Genomic DNA, 17,451 nt, shown 5'->3' with positions numbered 1-17,451 from the left:
TAAGTGAGTTTTGCCCCATTTTATGACCTTTTCTTATCAGAATTGCTAAGGTTCACAAGTTCATAAATTAGCCATCCAGTTGTTGTGAATCTGGTTTCCCCATTGACGTTGCTTGTCATAAGTTGCAATGACCTTGGGACATAGCAACAGTCATAAACATGAACCCAGTTGCCAAGTATCTGAATTATAATTGCATGATCATGGGGATGCTGCAAAGATTGTAAGTGTGAAAAATGGTCATGAAACATTTTTCAGTGCCATTGTCACTTTGAACAGGGACTAAATGAACTGTTGTAAGTCGAGGACTACTTGTGCCTTCCATTTCTGTTCTTTGCAGAACTGTGTGCTTATATTACCTAAACTACAATCTCTAGCCACGACCGAGTCTCCATCTTCTGCTCTTAAGTTCTGCCACAAAATCGGGTCTCTCTGCCCCGTTACATTCAATCGATGACGACTAGTAAGCGATTGCTTTTAAGAAGCGTTTATTTAGAAGTAAAATCATAATATGAAAAGGTTGCAAATGCTATCGGGGGAGGGGGGGATAACCCAAACTTCTGTGGCTAAAAAGTCCATCTTTTTAGCCACCTCTATCCACCCCACCCATGCCGCCCCTGCGATTGCAAAGCAGGTATATAGTAAAGTTATCTTCTCCCTCTCGAAAGGACGGTGCAAATTGTTTTATTTATTTATTTATTTATTTGATTTGCCAATTGTTTACAAGATAATAAGTATAAATGTATACATAGTTGTGAATACATGAAATGGTTACATATAAGAAAAATAAATTGTATTAAAATGTTTTTTTTTCTGTCTTCTCCGTGAAGCAGACTCTAAACATCGCCTCCGAAAGAGAACGGGCTTTTGGTTTCAAACAATGTTTGTTCCACTAAGAAATTAATTAGGAACGTCCACTACAAATCAAGAAGTGCCGATCAAAACTCTAGGGGTTTATGGCACGGTTGCCTATGTATTTCCTTCCGGTGTGTCTCCATCACCTTTCCGACTGTTATTTCCATCTCGACTGATCGAATTTACTTGTTCCGATTCCCTTTAAGGGTGGAACGTCTGGAACGAAGCCGGGTTCAGGCGCAGTCATTCGAATCGGAGAGCGCTGGATGACCCGGAAGAGATTCTTCCTCCCGGAAGTCCGGCGTTCCCTGTCAGCAGTGACTGAGGGGATGGCTGCCGAGCCTCGACCAAAGCAGCTCCAGTCTTTCCGCCCGGGCCGCTGACTCAACAAAGGGACCACCGCTCGCCCACCCAGGGGAAAAGCCGCAGCCGAGTATGGCGGAGTTAGTGGCTGGGGAGGGGCAGCCACGAGGCCGCACGCCCAGCCCGCTCCCAATCTCGGGGCCGCCGAGCCCTCGCCCAGCTGCGGCCCCCGCCTGTCCCGCGCGGAGTCCGGAGCCTCCGCCGCCCGAGAAAGCCGCGGCGGGGAGCGGCGGCGGCGGCTCCAAGTGGGTCCGGCTCAACGTGGGCGGCACTTACTTCGTGAGCACCCGCCAGACCCTCTGCCGCGAGCCCAAGTCGTTCCTCTGCCGCCTCTGCTGCCAAGAAGGGCCCGAATTGGGCTCGGACAAGGTGAGCGGGCGCAGCGGCCGGGCCCTAAATCGCATCCCTCCCCCTTTCGCCTGCAGGCCGGCACACCCAGAATGACGGGCGTGGCATCTGCGGGCGCTATTGCAGGTAGTCCTCGACTTACGGCCACAAATGGGTCCTGGAGTTTGGGTTGTTACCCGAGAATCTTGTTAAGTGAGTTTTGCCCCACTTTTCTTGCCACCACAGTTGTTAAGTGAGTCACTACAGTTGACAAGTTAGTAAAACCGGGTTGTTCAGTGAATCTGCCTTCCCCCTTGACTTTTGTTTGTCAGAAAGTCACAAAAATGAAAAACACATGACCGGTCATAATAAGTATGAACCAGTTGCCAAGTATCTAAATTTTGATCAAATGTCCATGGGGATGCAGCAAAGGTGGTAATTCTGCAAAAATGGCCATAAGTCACTTTTTTCAGTACTGTTATAACTTTGAATGGTCACTAAATGAACTATTGTAAGTTGAGGACTATGTAGTTTTCGCCCTTCTTTTCACCCTCCTAGCCACCTCTCCTGCATTTCTGATGTAACAGGGTAGTCATATTTCTAGAAGCAAGCCAAGTTCCTTGCAGAACTCCAGTTTTAACCATAATCACAAATTTTAGACTTAATGAAAACACAGGAGAGGAGGACAAGGGGTGTACAGCTCAATGGCACTTCTAGACTGCATCTAAAAATGGAGCATAAGTTCTTTGCACATATAGACATACACACACACACACATTTGATTTGCTGTGCTGTTCTTTTCTGTATTGATAGTGTTTACAGAAGATGCTGAGCCATTGTTAATAAGCAAAACTGATTTGTAGAACACAGTATGTTAATATGGTTGCACTCACAGCATCTAAGCTATGACATTGTTTGTAACGACTTGGTTTAATCACTATGGCTGTAAACCAGGATGTTTAGCGTTCTATTTAAAGTTTTGGCTTAGCTTGAATATAGAAGATTATTAAAAGCACTGCTTTTGTATAGCTTTCCTCTTGACCAGTCTTATTTATCTTAATTGTGAATATTAGTCTGTAATCAAACACTTCAACAATGAAGGTATTGTCAGTAAATAACTTGAATTTAGTCTATTTACCTTGGTGTAATGAGTGTAATTAGAAATGGTTTATTAAAAACATGCCTATTTATATTTATATATGCTATGTATTTATAACATGCATAAATAATTCTATATTCTATATCTTTCAGAATCAGGAGTATAATATCTTCATCTTTTGTAGCATTTCAGTACTTCAAATGCATTAAATTTGTATTCAGCCTATTGCTTCTAGAGGAAAGCTTTATTAAGAGCTCTCCAAAATCTCATTAGTTCCACTTGCTAATTTTACCTTGTTTTTCTGGAAAGGTTGAAGTGAGGAGGTATTCTGATTGCCAATTCAATGGCTTCCCCATTCCACTTTTCCTATCCCGTGTTACCTCTTCTTAGCAAGTACTTTTGTTGCCAGTATAGCCATAAAATTTGCTAAACCATAAAATTAATCTTAAGCATACATATGGGAAAAGTAGCATAAACTCATTGAAAGGGTGACAAAAAGATACTCTAACCCAAAGTAGTAGAAAGGAGAACGCAACCTTATTTCCAACAACTGTTCTATAACAAGATCCAGAGTATATTCAGTTCCTTGCCCACAGACCCGATAAATTATACACTGTACTTGAGATTAACTTTTTCTCTCATACAGTTTTTCAGTTTTATATCTATAATATAAATAATGGTTTTTTTAAAAATCAATATCTGTATAAAAAGCAGCTTCTTTCTCCGGTACTTAAAGCTGTGTGCCAAAGTATAATTTAGAGTGGTTGCTTTAGCATAAAATCATTTATAATGTCAATGCAGAGGATTCTAAATATCCTGTAAAAAAATTTTACTTAATTGTGTTCCTTAGAATTTAATTTTAAATGCAATGCTTTAGATAATAGTGAAGTTATGATAGTTATAGAGGGATATCAAATTTGTGGTCTTTCCTTTCACTTCCAAGTGATACAGTCCTTGCATATTTACTTGATAAGTCCCATTGAGACCAACTGTTTTCACAAGAAATAAGCTGTACAAATCCTTACAGATTTCACGTTTATGTTAATGGAGTTTTGAGATCAGTCTCTCCAAGATCATTAGCTAAGTAGGCCCACTGAGTTCAGTAGGATACATTCCCAAGTATGTGTAGCTTTAGTGGGTTTTCTTAAATAAGTTTGAGCCAAAGGTGGTATTCAGCAGATTCTGACCAGTTCTGGAGAGCCGGTAGTGGAAATTTTGAGTAGTTCAGAATACCACCTCTGACTGGCCCCGCCCCCATCTATTATCTGCCTCTGCATCAGCTGGGTCTTCTTTTGTGGCCCTGCACAGGAGAACAGAGCTGGAAAGCAGGTTAGTGGGGTAGGGAGAGAATGGGATTTTACAGTATCCTTCCCCTGGAGTGGGGTGGGAATGGAGATTTTGCAGTACTCTTCTCCTGCCACGCACACCAAGCCACGCACACCAAGCCACACCATGCCCACCAAGCCACGCCCACAGAACCGGTAGTAAAAAAATTTGAATCCCACTACTGGTTTGAGCCAATAAATAAAAAAAATTAAATGTTCTGGATTTATTTTTATGAAGAATATTTTCAGGCTACCAAAAATGTTGATGTAATTTATAGATTTATTAGATACACATATTTCAAGTGATAAAAAACTTTCCTAAGGATTTAGTAATAATAATCAGTGAAATATGTTTATTTTTTCTGTGCATTAATTTAATTTTGGGGGAAAGCTTGTGACATCATTAAGAGCAGATTATTCCAAATAGATAAACACATAATTTTCTAGTTAGATACTGCCAAGGTACATAGGCCACGGTCTGTCTTTTTAAAATTATGTTACAGAATCATCTAACACAAGCAAATGTAGAACAAGATATTCACTGATGCAAGAATTTGGCTCCTTTCTCAGAGAACCATATTCTCAGATTCGTGACAGTTCCTTGTCCAAATGTCTGAATGCCATTAGAATATCTTCCTTTAGCAGCAGACTATAACAGCATTATATCTCCTTACAGGATGAAACAGGAGCATATCTCATTGATAGGGATCCCACATATTTTGGTCCAATCCTGAACTACCTCCGGCATGGAAAACTCATAATAAACAAGGAATTGGCAGAAGAAGGTAAGAAAAACACAACTTTGATAAATGTATAAATCTCTTTTGAAAGTTAGGGATGTTTAATTCCACCCAGAGTTGTTGAGAGTTGGGCAGCATACAAATTTAATTGTGGTAGTATTAATAGAGGTTGGTTTTGCCTGAGCCCAGAATTAAGTGTATTTAATTTCATTGATTTCATGATCTGTGTATTTTTAAAATATATTAGAAAGTCTATGTTACTCAGATGCACTGTGGAAAATCAGTACAAAATCAACTTGTTCAAATAGGCGTGTATTTATGCCCATGCAGGGAGGTATCCTTGATAGTGCTTCCTTTAGAGCATTATTTTGGGTCTATTATATTAGCATTTGCTTTCCAATGGAACATAGCCTCTAAATACAAGCTTCTTTTCATAAAGAGAATCAAAAGAGAAAACCTTTCTTGAATCTCCATGTTATCACCATAAGGAGTTTTATTCACAAGATGTTTCTTGATTTTTATTCAGTTTTGTTTGGATTGTACCTAACAAAATATTTTGATATAATTTTGTTGATTTCCAGATTATTTGTTGAGTTAAATAAATGGACAGCTCTTGAGTTTCATTTGGCTGCCAAATGGCATATTATTCAGCCTTCAGTGTTGGAGATTATGTCTTTAGAATTTGGCAGCAAGAATTATTTTGAGAAATTGGAAAAACAGTAATATTTTTGATATTAAGGATTTGTTTCAAGATATATGTAATATCTATTTTTTAAAAGGCAATTTTATCTCCCAATTAAAAAACTAACTCATTAATGTATCCTTTGGTATAGATTTTATGACATTTTGTAATGTTAGATACCATGATATTTTAAAATACAAACCAGAAACTGATTAGACATTTAATGAATATGTGATATATATATGTACAGTTTTCCCCTTGTTTTTGTTTTGCGGTTGTATTTCCTGTTGATTTTTTTTTTCATATAATTATCTTCCTCTTTTTTCTACTTCTTGCTGTAAAACTTGTTAAGATAAAGCTAATAAAAAAAAGAACTTGGCACTAAGATAATCATATAACCATCAGTGCAGTTTTGCCTCTGGGATGCTTCTTGTCCCCATCCTTAAAATCTCTAAAGGGCTGAAAAGTATATTTTTCAATATTTTGGTAACTTAAGGATCTGCTTCTGAGAGGATTTGTGTTTCCATCCACATTCTTAGATTTTTAGAAACCCAAGCTGAAAAAATTCAGCTGCACTCTTTACATTAGTGTCACAGCATCTCTGGGCATTCCTCGGTGCCCTTTCAGACAATAAAAAAGCTGAGTTGTGGCACCCAACTCTTCAAATACAGAATGTCCTGAATTAAATTATAAATTGTTTATATTCCCCAGTCCCAGACATGCAGCAAGATCAGATCTGAAAGTTTTCTGATCAAGAGATGTTGTAATTAACACAGATGTATAGTAACCTTTCCTTCTTACAAATGCTGAAGCCATGTTCTGCATCCTTATTCCTAGGCGTCCTGGAAGAAGCTGAATTTTACAACATTGCATCTCTAGTGAGGCTGGTGAAAGAGCGAATACGAGACAACGAAAGCAGAACTTCTCAAGTAATTCACGTTAGAAAGAAAATAAATATTGTGTCCCTCATATCCTAACATAGGTTACCATTTGATATGGTAGGTTTGTGTGTTTCCTGTGGCATAAGAGCCATGTCAAAGGAATGTGGTATTATTAGTTTCTGAAGTTTTTCACTAAAACATTCTACTTTCCCTTTCTAGCTTTTAACAATTACGGTGGCTAGAAGCATGCTTTTAAACACGTTTACAAATGTTTTTTTCTATGAGCGTCTTCCATCTTAATATAATAGTAGTATTACCATCATTTCAATAATATACTATTATTTAGAAAACTTACAATCCTGATTTCTAACTTGTTGGTTTCCCCTTTTAACCCAGGGACCTGTCAAGCATGTTTACCGAGTTCTGCAGTGCCAAGAAGAAGAACTCACCCAGATGGTGTCTACCATGTCTGATGGATGGAAATTTGAACAGGTATCTGTTAAAAGATTCAGAAGTTGGGCTAATTCACCGGATATTTTATGTCATTTTGCTTGTTTATTTATTACATTTATATGATGTTCATCTCACTAACAAATAACGCAGGGTGCAAATATGCCTGATAAGTATATATCATATGAAAATTCTATATTGTAGCCTGATTATTAATCATAAAAAGGGTAAAGATTTCCCAGGTGCCTGAATTTAGGAGGTGGTGCTTCTCTCCGATTCACAGCTGAAGAGCCAGCGTTGTCTGAAGACCCTTATGTGGTCATGTGGCAGGCATGACTATATGCTGAAGGCACATGGAACACTGTTACCTTCCCATCGAAGGGGTACCTATTTATATGCTTGTATTTACATGCTCTCGAAGTGCTAGATTGGCAGAGCTGGGCAGGTAGCCAAAACTCACTCCCTCATGCGGTACTTATGTTTAAAACTTGACAAACTTTTAGCTGACAAGCCCAGCGTCTTAACCACTTATTTGCTGCACCCCCTGATTATTAGGCATAATTACTCTGTAATGAAACAGATATTTTTTTCCTGATTAGAACTAGTATAATAAATATCCTTATAGGATTTCATAGCACAAGAAAATGGTTCTTTCAAGACAGTAGTCTTCACTATTGCATTCAAGTACAGTGTGTCTTGTCATTGAGCAGTATCCTAGGAAGAGATAATGATCATTTCTCAACCCTCTGATACACTATTCTTAATTCAACCACCATACATTCAGTGATGGTCCCTATATTCTGTAAATTATTGAAAGCCAGATAATTTGAGTTGCAGAGTTGAATGGAGTTGCCTGTGGTAGAATTCAGAATACTGAAAAGGTTCATTTGGTTCTTGTCTTCTAAGTTACACTTTTATCTACTTACTTTGTGAAAAGACAAAATAAAAGTGTATTGACTCCTGTTTAATACATAGAGTCAACTTATTCTTTACCATTCTTGATAATGTGCAGATACTATTGAAAGTTCTGTCCCCTACAATCTAAAACATTCTCCTGATTTTGTTTCAATTTGCTATAGCAATAGCAATAAGACTTATATACCGCTTCACAGTGCTTTACAGCCCTCTGTAAGTGGTTTGTAAAGTAAGTATATTTCCCCCAACAAACTGGGTCTTCATTTTACCAACCTCAGAAGGATGGAAGGTTGAGTCAATTTTGAACCATGCAGAATCAAACTCCTGGAGTGAGCAGTGAGTTAGCCTGTAGTATTGCATTCTAACCACTGCGCCACGGCGGCTCTCTCTTAACTACTGGATTTCTGTTTTTGGGATAGTTATTAGAGCTGCACAAAGATCTGAATTCAAGGAGCAAAATATGATTAAGAGCATAAAGAAGAACATATGTAGCATCTGTCAGGAACTTCATAAAGCAGCCCTCCCACAGGTGCTACATGATCTCAGGAAAAGATACATTTATTTATAAAAGATACATTTATTCATTTATTCGAAGGTGTTCCTGACAGGTATTGCATGAATGGCTGGTCCTGCAGCTATGGCTAAATCTACAAAGCCTAGTTCTATATTTTTTTAGTGCTAGGATACATGAATAGCTATTCACCCTACCAGCATGGAATAGTCCTAAAATTTGGTGTTTTACCCAGCTATCTCTGGAGCTCCTAGCCACATAATTATTTTCTTTATTTTAAATAATATTGATTTTATAGAATGATCCTGTATTGCTTAAATAATAGTAGAAATAATGAGAGAGTAATTAATATGGAAGTGATTGGTGCTGTTTCTGCAAATAGAATCAACATGTACAGGGTTACCAAGTTGAGCTCTATAAATGGTTTATTATATGAATCACATTTGGTGATCATATTAGTTGCTATTTACTTCTAAACATGCCCTTTTAGATGCATGAGCTTTGAACATTCCTAAATACAGCAACACTTTCTCTGAAAATATATTAATAAAACATATTGAGATTCACCTATGACTCCTGATATCTGGTATACCTGTATATAGTTGCATAACAAAACAGAAGATCTGTTAGTATTTTGATCTGATGGAAGTCACATGGTACATCATACTGTTTTTAGAATTCAAAGGCATAATATGAGCATGCTTTTTCACCTTCTAAACGTTAAAGGAAATTAAAAAGTACTTTTCTTGCAAATCTGTAACTCAGTTGTTATAAGACTGATCTTATGCTCATCTTCTATTGCTATTTTTAACATCATTTCCTTTTTAACAGTTAATTAGTATTGGATCTTCATACAACTATGGAAATGAAGATCAGGCAGAATTTCTCTGTGTTGTATCGAGAGAGCTCAATAATTCGACCAATGGCATTGTCATAGAGCCTAGTGAGAAAGCAAAGGTGAGAACTTTTGTGATTGTAATCCTTCAATTTTCTTATTCATTAAATGGCCTAAAAATAGATAACAAGTGGATATTTTTATAATCATTGTTTTAAACATATTTAAACAGAAAACAAAAACTACAAATGATAAAAGAATGAAAATTAAAAATGGAGAATACAGGAAAATATATAGATAGAAAAAATTAAAAAAACATATAGCAGAGGGGGAAAATATATAACAAAATAACTTTCCCCTTTGTTGCAACAAGTTTAAACAGATGCAATAACTTTTCTTAAAATACAAAAAAAACCACTTTATCCCATATCACATCTCATGTCTATAACAGATCCTTACAACCATTTAATTCAGTCCTAGTCAGCAAAAGTCCAAAAAGAAATGCCAGAAATAACAACATATCTATTTTAACCTTGATCAAATAAATCCACTTTGTATTCCTTTCTTTTACTTTTAACAATTATAATTTTTAATTTTGATAATGTCCTAGAGTTGGTTTGCTTTTCATTTCTTTCAGAATTTTAACAGATGTCTTTTGCAAATCCAATATTAGAAAGTAATTGAAGACATTCTTTGGGCTTGCCGGTTGCACATCCTTTTCAATTATTTCATTTGTATATTCAGTGTAACATTTTGTCCATATCAACTTGCAGGCTGTCATTTTGAAATGAACTTTCAGATCAATCCCAGTTCTATTTGACAAAACTTGTTCCTCTTCTGTATGGTTAAAATACCAGTACCAGGCTACACCAACGTGCCTACCATCCCTGTCTATTGTTTCTCTTATTCTTCTTTTATTTTTCTTATATATACCCATTTCATGTATTCACAACTATGTATACACTTATACTTATTATCTTGTAAACAATTGGCAAATCAAATAAATAAAAAATAAAAAAAATATATTTAACTATATCCTGGTTGGTATACTGTGACACACACTGTTGAATATTTGGGATTTCTGTTCACAATATGCTAGCTATGACATGCAAAGAAACCCTCTTGTGATGACTTGGAATCAGTGTATTAGAAATACGGTAGATTCTTGAGAGGGAGGATGATTTCCAGCTCTCTTCTTTATTGTTGCAAGAAACGTTTCTCAAGTGAAATGCTTCTTCTTTTTTTTCCAGATTCTTCAGGAGCGAGGATCACGGATGTAATCCAAGCATCTAACTTTAAAACTCCCAGATGTTAAAAGAGCAACTTAGCAGGGCAGAGCATTTCTCCTGCAGTCCAACCTTGCTTTTGTACAGTAATAAAACTAACACAAAGCAAAGCTGAGCCTGTCCTGCCAATGGAGAATTAAATCCTGTTAAAAACCAAAGGCTCATCCCACCCCAGTCACAGAAAGCTAAGAGAAAAGAAGAGAATCTTCCAGCTGGAGAGCGCCTTTGCTTTTTTTTTCCTTGCTGTCTTGGCATTGACACATGTTTGGGGGATATATATATATATATATATATATATACACATTTATATTTATATCATCACAGGCCTGGATAAAGAGCAGACTTTTGGTTTCACACTGCTATTTCTAATGCTTCAGTTAGAAAAACTGTCCTAGTTAGAGTCATTCAGGTCCAGGGAAAATAGCTTTGAAAATGAATAATTAAATATTTTTTCTTCCATTTTCATTCACCAATTTTTTTTTTAATATGTTACTAGTTCAGAAAGTTGAGTGAGGGATGTGGTTTAGCTGAAGGTTTTTCTTCTGATAACACTACAAATCTAACTGTAGGCATTTCTTGCAGTACAGTTTGGTCAGCATTCTTCATGCTTTTAAGGTGTCCAATTACCTGTGATATTTAGATTCTGTCATATTGTTTCTTATTCTCTGTGAAAGGAGAGGAAAGAAGGACGCTTATACCCCATTTCTCTCACCAAAGCAGAATGTGTCCTTTGGGTTATTTCAAACAGTTCATTGATCTGGAAGATTTGTTCCTGCCAAGTTCAGCTTTGCCTTGTCTTGAATAGCATGAAACTATTCCCTTGTTCTCTTGATGTCCTGCTTTAAAGCAGGTTTTCATTTGTACTCTGGTTATCAACTCTTACCTAGTACATTCTGGAATAGAGAGTCTTTTATTTACACATTATGATTCTGTGCTTTAAATTTCTTGTCCCTCCTTGTGTCCTCTCACCCAAAATGACTAAAGGGCATTGCACAGGTTGGGGAGGGTGGGTGGGGCAGGGAGGTGTAAAATGATGACAGTTGCCAAACTATTGTGATGTTTCTTGTCCAAAGTGATTCGTGAACTTCTGTATTTTTTTTCTGTTGGAATGCCTTGAATGGAAGTAACAATGTTGTGCCTCTCTGAATTCTAATCTTAGACAAGTGGGACTTGCTGATTTTGTCAATTAATTTGTGCCATCCCTAATCAGTGAAATGCCCCTTCTAGTTGTGGGTAAATGGAATTCCTGGCTTTGTTTCTTGTTAGTCAACTTTGGCTTCTTGGCCTTTGAATTAAGCCCTGAGCATAATGAGCCAAAGTATCAAAGAAACTGCAGTACTTTGGTTTTCCCTAGGCAATAATTGAAGCTCCCATGTTAGTCAGTAATCGGAGTAGGATCCTTTATATTCCGATTGGTTTACTTGGAATTGCTCAGCAAAGAGTTGCACTCAGTGTCTTTTTCATGTTTTATGGTGTGTGGTAATGAGGCTTCCCCTTTTATTTCTTTCCAGCAACAAAAGGAATGGTAACAAAGAGGATAGGGAATGGTTACCAAAAGCATGGAAGATATAATGCAGATGAAGCAAAAATATTTTAAAATGACATTTAACAGGGTATCAAATTATCCTGCTCCACATTCTCCATTAATCTTCAGTACTTGTGTACATATATCACTGAGCTTCCCCACCATTTTGCCAACATACCTCCAGTGATGTTTTGATGGGTTAGAGCTTGAATAATGTGCTTTATTCAGTCCCTGTAGCAACAGACTGTACCAAAGGTCTTGAGGTCAGCTTCTGGCTGCTAAACTCAACCAGTTTCATACTCTGTGGAACTCAAACAACTTTCTTGTCCTTCTTCATCCTTCCTGTTTGTAACGTATTGGTATTGGCATGGTCAGACAGTGTATGTCATGGCTGGATTTAACTAACACTGTGATGTGTACATAAATCTATGAGTATCTTGTTCTTTCAGCCGTTATCAGTGTATGTCCACAGCTGAGAAATAACCAGGTGTGTTTGTGTGTGTGTTGTGAGGAAGTATAAGAACCACAGGTGTATTCTCATAATCTCTTCTTCCAAGGAAGGGAGATTGTGGTGACATGAACTAGTTGAAAGAAAAAAAATCAGAGAATGCTGCCAAGAATAGCTGCCATTTCCAACTTGGCCTAACCCAACTCATTCCCCACCTTGCTGGGCACGTAGCAGTGTTAGGTTTGCTTGGAAGCAGATCTTAACTGTGTAGCTTTAGTAAACTAAAACAAATACCTCATTGATTTATGTTATGATCACCAGAAACACCATGCATGGGGAAGCCACATTAGAAGAGTGCCTGATGTCAAATTAATGAACTGGTAAAAGTAATTTTATTTCGTTGTACGTATAGGTGCCATTAAAAACAGCTCCATTTAAATCTGGAATAAAATCAGATTTGAGATGAGGCTGCTCTGTTACAGCAAGATTTGAGCTAAATGTAGAAAAAACAGTGTTTCTGCTGAATAAATAGGGCCACCCTCTTGTTCACTTGCTGCTGACAAGTTGTGAGAGGTTTCCAGCAAATTTAGTTTTTTTGTTGGAACATGAGTACCTTCTCTTTTCCTTCCCTTGTTAAATATTTCTGGTTATGGTTTGTGGGACCCACCCTGAAATGATGAGCAGTTTAGTTGGAGACAGAAACAGTATTAAAGATTGGGAAAGCTCTTGGCTTTCTTAATATAAGGGCTTGAATTCCAGCTACAGCAAGACACTATTCTAGCTCACCCACCTGGGATGTTCTTTTCTCAAGGTGAGAAGCCACCCCTAAATTCAAGAACCGACTTTCATGTTTTCCACCAGTTGTAACTTTGCCTTCTTAGCAACAGGGCTCTTCCTTGCCTTTGCCTTTATGTGGTTGAGACTAAACTAAAGTTGGAGCATGAATACAGATGCTGTTTCCCGATGAAAGGCAGTAAATGGCAAAGGTAGCCAGTGGTAGAATGGCTTTTCATCTGAGTGATGTGCATCTCTTGAGGTTTTCTTTAAACCATTAGCTAGCCCCTGGGGACCAGTACCTGGTAGAGAAACCCGGCGGCCCAATTGTTCCGTTAGAGCGAGGTTGGAGCTAACCTTCTCTTAAAAGTGTCTTTGTTTCTGCACATTTTTAATCAATTTTTCTCAGGGGTGACTGAATGGTCCGAGGGGGAGGGGGTTATCCACAAAGGGGTGGGGGTGGCTCCTCGGACCTTCACAACTGGGCCGTGGGCTCCTCACCCTCAGGTTTTGCTTGCAAGCCTAGAGGTTTTGTACAGTTTGTCACATGTCGGTGCCCTTTGCTACTGTTTCTCTTGGTTTATTAAATGTATTTGAATAATAATGGAGATGCTGTGATTTCTTTTTCCAATAAAGATTCTGACATGACTTGTGCTTGGGATTTTTTTTTTCCTGATTTTATTTTGTATCTTGGCTGCTTTGCTGGTACTAAAGATCGAGGGTCTTTTTCACAGTTCTTTAGATGCACTCATGTTCTGCATTTGTTTTTAATTACAAATTCTTGCCATCAAAGTAAAGGCGGGTGAAGACTTAACAGCTTCCTTTCACTGAAAAGACATTATTTAATAGTAGTCAGAACTGTAGGTTTCCCAAAAGTGTTGTTTGTAAGCGGGGTCTTAAATTTAAAAACTTAAAAGTATGTGTCTGCATTTTGGGGTTTGTGTAGTTTTTAGAAAATATTTTTTATAAAGAGATTCTTCAGATACATTTGTCTGATGAATTTAATTTATTCCTTGGTAACATAATAAAAGCACTATTAGGTATTTTGTGGGATTAGGGATTCTGTTTCAGAATGGCCATCTGTGGTGGCAGAGATTCTGATTCTACCAGCAATAGAGAAATATGTAATATGGCCAAGAAGACTGATATGCAGGGAAGCTACCCGAGATACAATAAAAATAACTTCCGAAGGCAGAATGATAAATCCATACAAAAAGGGCTTTTCCAATAGAAAATAAATGAATGAAACCATGGCTTATTTATCTCTTGTCTTTTTGAGACCAATGCAACAAGATGTTTGGGTCTTATGTGTGCTATATTAAAAATCATGTAGTAGTGTTTTCAGTTATCATGGATGCCTATAATCTTGAAAAGGCACAGCAGATAGGTCCTTAATATTTTTATTCAGATGAGCTTGCCAGTGACATCATAACCAAAGGGCTTTACTCCCTCCTCCTTTGTAGTTTGAACTATGATGTCACCTGGCACATTCAGACCCCCTGATTGGCTATAAACAGGTGGAAAGTCAAGTCAAGGAGTGGGACAAGACCTCAGCTGAAAACCTTTAATCCCTGGAGCTGTAGTAGAGTACCTATTGCTAATTTACCAAGTGCAACTGACTTTTAACAGGTAAATGCAGATAATAGCACTCAGGGAAATCTACAGAATGATAGTATCACAACTTAATTATCTAGACACACGCATTGAATAGTCTTTTTTCCCTATAATTTAATTGCCTCGAATGTTCTAGTGTCTGCTCATAACAATTCCTAAATGTTTGCTTAAGTAACTATTCTGAGCTTTTTCTTCTCACAAGGGGATGTCCCTAAGGCAGAAGCTTTGTTAGTTTTAAGAACAAAACATACTTTCCTACTGGGAAAGGCCATAGCAGTCAGGAGTGGGCTGCTGGGGGGTTCGCAGGGGTTTGGGAGAGCCGCTAGCTGAGATTCTGTGCAGTTTGGAGAACCCCCAAATCCCACCCCTCCCGTCCCAGCCTGAGTCCCCACGCGGCCCGTTTTGGATGCAGGTAAGTGCAGCACACATGTGGATGCTTGGGGAGGGCAAAAAATTGGCCTCTTGGAAGTTTGGGAAGGCTGGAAATGGGCCCATTTCCAGCTTCCAGAGAGCCTCCGGAGCCCAGGGAGGCCAAAAATGCCCCCCCCCCGGCCATGGTGCAGGAGGCTGACTAGGCCACGCCCACCATGGCCATGCCCACCCAGCAACTGAGCAGAGAATCCTTCGCTAACATTTTTGAAGCCCACCCTTGCCATAGCTCCATGGTAGCATACATGATTAGAAAACTAATGCCATGCAGATTTATAAAACCATTCTGGCTTTGCATTCTTGAGCAAGCTTTTGCATTCAGTTGATGACAACAGAGGCAGTGGCAATATGTTCTGGAGTTGGGGAGTGTTACCATCAATCCCTTGCCACGGACAGATAGCTCCCTGTTGACTTTGGAGAGCAAGCCCTATGTGAATGGCCTGCCCAGGCATCTAATGTTGGGTTCCAACGAACCTTGGGGGTTCTTTCTAGGACTCTGCTACATGATTTGACTGAGGCTTCAGTTGTTGCTTGAAATGAGTAACTTTTGCTTGGATTGGATCGCACCTAGTAACCTCTGTACATGTGGATCCTAGAAGGCCCCTTGGCTTTCAGAGGAGTTCCGGGTGACACAGCAACCTAAAACGCCACTGGGAAAAATGAAGAGCAGAATCAATTCAACATAGGTAAGAGCTTTTCAGAGGTACCACTTTGTGGCAAGGGCAGCAAAACAGTTGTCATAGAGTGCCAACTAGTGGCCCTGTTCAGAGGTTCAGTTTCTACCCCTGATAAGCTGATAAGTCTTTGGAAAAGAAAGTTATAATAAGAGCCTTGGATAACTAAATAAAGTGCAGTGTGTCATTTTTATTTCTTTTAAGTAGTGCTACCCCTCCTTACCAGCTTTACTGTATTTTTTTTAAAACATCAGTTTCTGGGCCAGGAGGCTTGGCTGGCAATGACACATGCCTTCTTAGTCACCTCTCTATTGGATTGCTGTTCTACTTGGGGCTGCCCTTGAAGAGCATTTAGAAGTTGCAATTGGTCCAGAATGCTGCGGCACAGGCATTTTTTTGTGTGTGTCTTCATCTGTGAGACCCTTTCCTAAGGCTCTGAAGACCTAGCTGTTTCCCTAGGGCCAGAAGGTTAGCCATGTACAGTTCTTGAATTTATTTTATTTATATTATTTATTTTGATTTGTCAATCGCTTACAAGATAATAGGTATAAGTATGTACATAGTTATGAATACATGAAATGGGTACATATAAGAAAAATAAAAGAAACAATTGGACAGGGATGGTAGGCACGTTGGTGCGCTTATGCACGCCCCCTACAAACCTCTTAGGAAAGGGGTGAGGTCAATAGTAGACAGTCTAAACTTTTTGGGGTTTGGGGAAGAAACCACAGAGTCAGGTAGAGTATTCCACACATTGACTACTCTGTTGCTGAAGTCGTATTTCCTGCAATCAAGTTTGGTGCGGTTAACCTTGAGTTTATATCTATTGTGTGCTCGTGTTGTTATGGTTGAAGCTGAAGTACTCATTGACAGGTAAGTCATTGCAATGTATGATTTTATATACCATACTTAGATCAGACCGAAGACGGCGTAATTCAAGGTTTTCTAGGTCTAGAATTTCAAGTCTGGTGGCATAAGGTATTCTACAACGAGTAGAAGAGTGGAGAACTCTTCTTGTGAAATATTTCTGGACTTTCTCAACTGTGCTAATATCAGACACATAAAGTGGGTTCCAGACTGATGAGCTGTATTCGAGTATTGGTCTAGCAAATGTTTTGTATGCTCTAGTTCAGTGGTCCCCAACCTTTTTGTACCAGGGACCAGTTTCAAGCACAAACACTTTTTCAAGGACCGGGGTGGGGGAAGAATCCGAGTTTGGTGGTTTGCTTGCAGACGTTTCATTACCTGACTAGGTAACATCTGATGTTGTTACCTAGTCGGATAATAAACGTCTGCCAGCAAACCACCAAGTTCAGGAGCGCCTCGGCCCTGCCTCCCTCAGCCCCATCCCTCAGGTGTCTCCCTCCCTCCCTCAGGTGTCTGCCTCATTCCTCTTTCAGTCGCTCTCTCGCTGCTCCACCAGCCCAGGAAGAAACTGCTTCAAAGAGCGGGTGGTGGTGGCTTTCCTGTCGCCACAGCTCCTCCAAAGCGCCCGTTTATTCCCACCCGCCCGCCCGTGCGCGGTTCAATCCACAGTGCTCCGTTCTGCCTGCCTGCCTTCGTTTCGGAGCAGCTTCGGCTGATAAAAGGCGAATAGTTATTATTCTCAGCTGAAGCTGCTCCGAAGCGAAGAAGGCAGGCAGGCAGAGCGGGGCACTGAATTGAATGCGGCGGCGGGCGGGGTGGGGGTGACCGGGCGCTTCGGAGGAGCTGCGGCGACA

At 39.1% G+C, this 17,451-nt stretch overlaps 1 protein-coding gene across 1 annotated transcript; it reads left to right on the top strand.

Moving 5' to 3' along the window:
• Positions 1–1,106: 1,106 nt before the first annotated feature.
• On the top strand, positions 1,107–13,661 carry KCTD2 (potassium channel tetramerization domain containing 2). The gene is made up of 6 exons (XM_026667417.2): positions 1,107–1,584; positions 4,643–4,751; positions 6,226–6,317; positions 6,666–6,761; positions 8,977–9,102; positions 10,231–13,661. Exons 1-6 carry the CDS (start codon positions 1,288–1,290, stop codon positions 10,258–10,260), a joined length of 750 nt encoding a protein of 249 aa, XP_026523202.1. The 5' UTR covers positions 1,107–1,287; the 3' UTR covers positions 10,261–13,661.
• The last annotated feature ends 3,790 nt before the right edge of the window (positions 13,662–17,451 follow it).

Source organism: Notechis scutatus, chromosome 2, assembly GCF_049901735.1.
Source record: "Notechis scutatus isolate UNSWTSFEM ecotype Mainland chromosome 2, rNotScu1.2, whole genome shotgun sequence".
In the NCBI taxonomy this organism is placed as follows: Eukaryota; Metazoa; Chordata; class Lepidosauria; order Squamata; family Elapidae; genus Notechis; species Notechis scutatus.
The sequence above is the reverse complement of the archived record's forward strand: the minus strand, read 5'-3'. Positions and strand labels throughout refer to the sequence as shown.